At 28.8% G+C, this 4,094-nt stretch overlaps 1 protein-coding gene across 1 annotated transcript; it reads left to right on the top strand.

Annotated features, from left to right (window-relative positions):
• Positions 1-3,320: 3,320 nt before the first annotated feature.
• On the top strand, positions 3,321-3,877 carry LOC108990492. The gene is made up of 2 exons (XM_035688850.1): positions 3,321-3,673; positions 3,773-3,877. Exon 1 carries the CDS (start codon positions 3,451-3,453, stop codon positions 3,667-3,669), a length of 219 nt encoding a protein of 72 aa, XP_035544743.1. The 5' UTR covers positions 3,321-3,450; the 3' UTR covers positions 3,670-3,673; positions 3,773-3,877.
• Positions 3,878-4,094: the final 217 nt, after the last annotated feature.

The raw sequence follows: 4,094 nt of genomic DNA, 5'->3' as shown, positions 1-4,094 counted from the left end.
ATTATTAAAAAATTAATTTTTTTATACAGATCACATATTTTATTTATTTATTTTAAAATAATTATATAATAATTATATAATTTATAATTATAAATATATTTTCTCATTTATGAGGTGCACGTACGTTATTCCTTGATCTGTATGTGTATGAATCCAGCCTGTCGTTTATACAATATTGGGCTGACTTTTTCATTCAAAATTTCTCTCATCTGGTCGCCGATCATAACTTTCTCCTTTAATCGCCGATAACTCGTGTAATTCAGCCTACTTTTGCCATCACCACATTACTACCGTTCTTTTTAGGCGACGCATCTTGGAAAGTACTCTTTTTAGGCGGCTCTTTAAGTTATATTTGGTAAGTGAGAGTATCTCAAGTATTTTTATTTTTATTTTTTATTTTTTTATTATTATTTAATATTTTATTTTTTTTTTATTATTATTCATAAATATTTTTAACACTTCTCAATACTTCTCACTACTCAAACGAATCCAAAACTTTTATAATTAAAACGGTCACTTTGAAGTCTTCAACTCATGAATCTCAGAATAAAGAAAATAATTTGGTTCAATTCGTTTTTAATTTTTTTCATTACCTTACCTGTCCCACTGATCTGTCAAGAATAAATAAGCCTGAATTTGACAACTAATAATATTATTATCCTTTTCAGTTTAACATCGGACTTCTTATCTGAATTAATGTAGAGAGTTTTTTTTTTTAACATTCAATTTTGGAGATTGGATGTTATGCTAATTAGATTACAAGCTTTTAATGAAACGTAGAGAGTTAAATATAAGAAATATAGATATTATTATTTATAATATATATGAATACTTAAATAATATTAAATGTTTAATAAATATTAAAAAAATCTACTTTACTAGATTTTCTTTTAATATCTTTCTCTTTGGTTTGCTCGGAAAAACTTCAGAATTTACAGTAAAGAAAATATCGATTTATTATGAAAAATAATTTTTTAAGAAATTAAAATTTATGAATTAAAAGTATATCAGTGGTGTAAGTATATATGAATCGAATATTGCTGGTTTTCAAAGTTATTCCATCTTTTTTTTTTTTACCTTTCGGTCAATGGTGTGGGTAGATTGTCCCCTCATGCAGAAATGCTAAACTTTCGAAAGTTGGATTTTGAAATTTTTTATTTTTATTTTTATTTTTATTTAGTGATTAAAAAAATATTTTTTAATAATATTATAAATTTTTTATTTTTTAAAAAATATTTATAATAATTAAAAAATATATAAAAATAAATAAAAATAAAATATGATATTCAGGACACTTCTTCGAGACATTTCTTCGGCAGCTGCAGAAGGACCCCACCTTCATGTGTCGTCCACTTCTCTCTGTTTTTTTTTTTTTTTTTTAAATTTGATCGGCCGTACAAGAATAGACAATTGAATTGACCAGCAGCCACAGTTTGTCAAATGCAAATAAATTAATATAATAATATTCCTCCTTAGTTTGTAGTAATCGGAACAAAAATCTTCCGACGTTGCCATTTATTTTCCATTGGTGTTTGGTTGGTAGGAAACATCCTAGAAATCATGTAAGCCCTGTTTTTATTTTTATTTTTTGTTAGTTTCTGTTTGTTTCCTTCTTAATAAAATTAGAACATCTTATAAACAGTCTTCGCACATTTGAAACGTTTGACGATAAGTCTACAAATGTTGTTGTTCGATAAAATCCTAAAAAGGGTATTAATTGACTCAATTATTCAAGATTGTAGTTGAGTTTAAGGTCACTTTGGACTTTCAAGATAAAAAATCGTAGAATTTTAAGATGTAGAGGATGGATATTAGAAAAAATATATTTATAAATTTCATTTTTTATACTTTTAACATGTTGCTGATGTGAAAGCATTCGTCACTATTAAAAAATATTAGTATTTTGGATATTTTAAAATTATAATGAATCTCACTATAAATGATACGTTAATATAAATTTGTGTATAGCATTAAAGGAAATCATATCACCTCATTTTTCAAAATTTAAAGTGGCTTTAATTCCAAAAAAGAAATAACGATACTAATTTACTAAACACGATTAAATGCTTAATATATATGACTTTATTCATTTTCTGTATTACCGGAATAAAATATTTTTATAGTAATTTTAAAATGGAGTAATATTATATACAATTTTAGAGTGTGCAAACCTCACGCTTTTTATTTAAAAAAAGTGAGATTTATTATTAAAAAAATAATTTTTTTATGTACATCCAAAATTTATCTACTTTTTCAAATAAAAAGCGTGTGAGACTTCACATCCTAAAACTATAAATATCATTTTTTTTAAGATATGAGGTGAAAAACATAGAAATATAACGTGAAACAAACAATATTTACGACTTTCATATATATATATATATATATATATATATTTTAATCATGATAGATATTAATCAATAAATTTTGTAAGATCTATTTTTATATAAAGAAGTGTTATCGTCATAGAGAGATATGTCATCAAAGTAAACTTATAAATTAGCGTATTTGTATTTCTCTTTTATATATATATATATGTGTTACTCAAGTAAAGTTATAAGTAGGGGTGTAAAAATCAATCGAAAAACCAAACTGGACCTGAACAAGGGGAATTGATTTTTTATAATAGATTTTTTTTACATGCGTATTTTTTTTTATAAAGTAGATTTTTGTAAATAGTAACAGATTTTTCTTAAAACAGATTTTTGTAAATAGTAACAGATTTTTTATAACAATTTTTTTATAGAAGATTTTTTTTTATAAATTTTTTTTAAAGCAGTTTTTTTATAAATATATATTTTTATGATAAATTTGCATTTTGTTAAAATTGAAAAATCGAATCGAACCAGACCGAAATCGGTAAAATTAAAAGTACTAATTTAGGAGAGTAATCAATACGTAATCGATTTTTAAAAATATAAAATTAATACAGATTCAATTTTAAATTTTATCTAAAATTGAACTGGACTGGAGCGAATACACACCTGGTTATGAGGAATCTTGCATGGACTATCTTCGTTCGTCTCAATGCCTAAGAGGAATAATAGACTTTAGAAATTGGCCTCGCTTATATTCTTTCTAGACACTTGTAATGTCGCACAGCTCATAGCCTCATAGATCCACTTCTCCACGTTTATACGACACTCCTTTGCTGACTTCAACCTTCAAAGTTCCATTCCATGCCGTCGAACAAAACGCGGAGCGGTTTTTCTTCCACTCGGTCCACTCCTCTTTTCGAAAATCCCAAAAACACCCCGATCCAGCCTTTCATATCCCCAACCCATCCATTGTACGAACCAAACCGTATTCCTTGAGAAAAACCGAACCTTCCACAGTTCCCTGCTCTGCTCCCACGATATAACCAACACCTCCACCCCCCTTTCTCTCCTCACGACCAACCCAGAAGGAAGATTTCTTTTCAGAAAGAGCTGACAAGATTAAAGTGATCGAATGGGACTCAAGAAGAATAGATGGATTTCCTTCAAGAAGCTGAGGGGGCAGAACTGGAGATGGAAGTTCTTCTTTGGGTCTGCGTTCAGGTGGAAGAGGCTGAATCTGAAGCTGTCTTTTGTGGACGACCTACTTTTTAGGATTGCGTCCCTGTTCGAGGCTATTGTTTTGGTTGCCAGGCTGTGTTTCTTCTATCTCTGTTGTGGCTGCCATTTTTGAATCTGTATGGTTTTGTTCTCTGACATCTCTGTGTTTGTGTGTCCATTTGACTCTGATTTCTGTTAATATATGCATTCTCTGTTTTGAGAGATGGAACATGAAGGTGTGGATGCGAGATGGGGGCTTGTTCGATGCCAAAACTACCCAAAATATATGGCTAATGTATATTTTAATGTTCAAATGTAATGTTCCAGAAGTTTTTGTTAAAGAATAGTCTCATGAAGTTGTTCGTTGTCTCTTCTATTTATAATTTATGCCTGTCGATTTGGTTGTTTTCCTTTTCTGTTCTTGTTCCACCCCCTCCCTCCCCCCTTTCCACTCTCTTCCTTGTATGTTGTTCTTGAAAAGAACGAGAAACACAAAAAGGAAAGGCATTGCAGACATGCAGTTTCCAACCTTTGTATGGAATGAAAAGCTTTTGAAAT

The sequence above is a fragment of the Juglans regia genome, chromosome 3 (assembly GCF_001411555.2).
Source record: "Juglans regia cultivar Chandler chromosome 3, Walnut 2.0, whole genome shotgun sequence".
Classification (NCBI taxonomy): domain Eukaryota; kingdom Viridiplantae; phylum Streptophyta; class Magnoliopsida; order Fagales; family Juglandaceae; genus Juglans; species Juglans regia.
This window is presented reverse-complemented; position numbering and strand designations above follow the sequence as displayed.

What these genes read in the sequence shown, in the direction of transcription:
- LOC108990492 (XM_035688850.1), top strand. Translation starts at nt 3,451, where the DNA reads ATGGGACTCAAGAAGAATAGATGGATTTCCTTCAAGAAGCTGAGGGGG.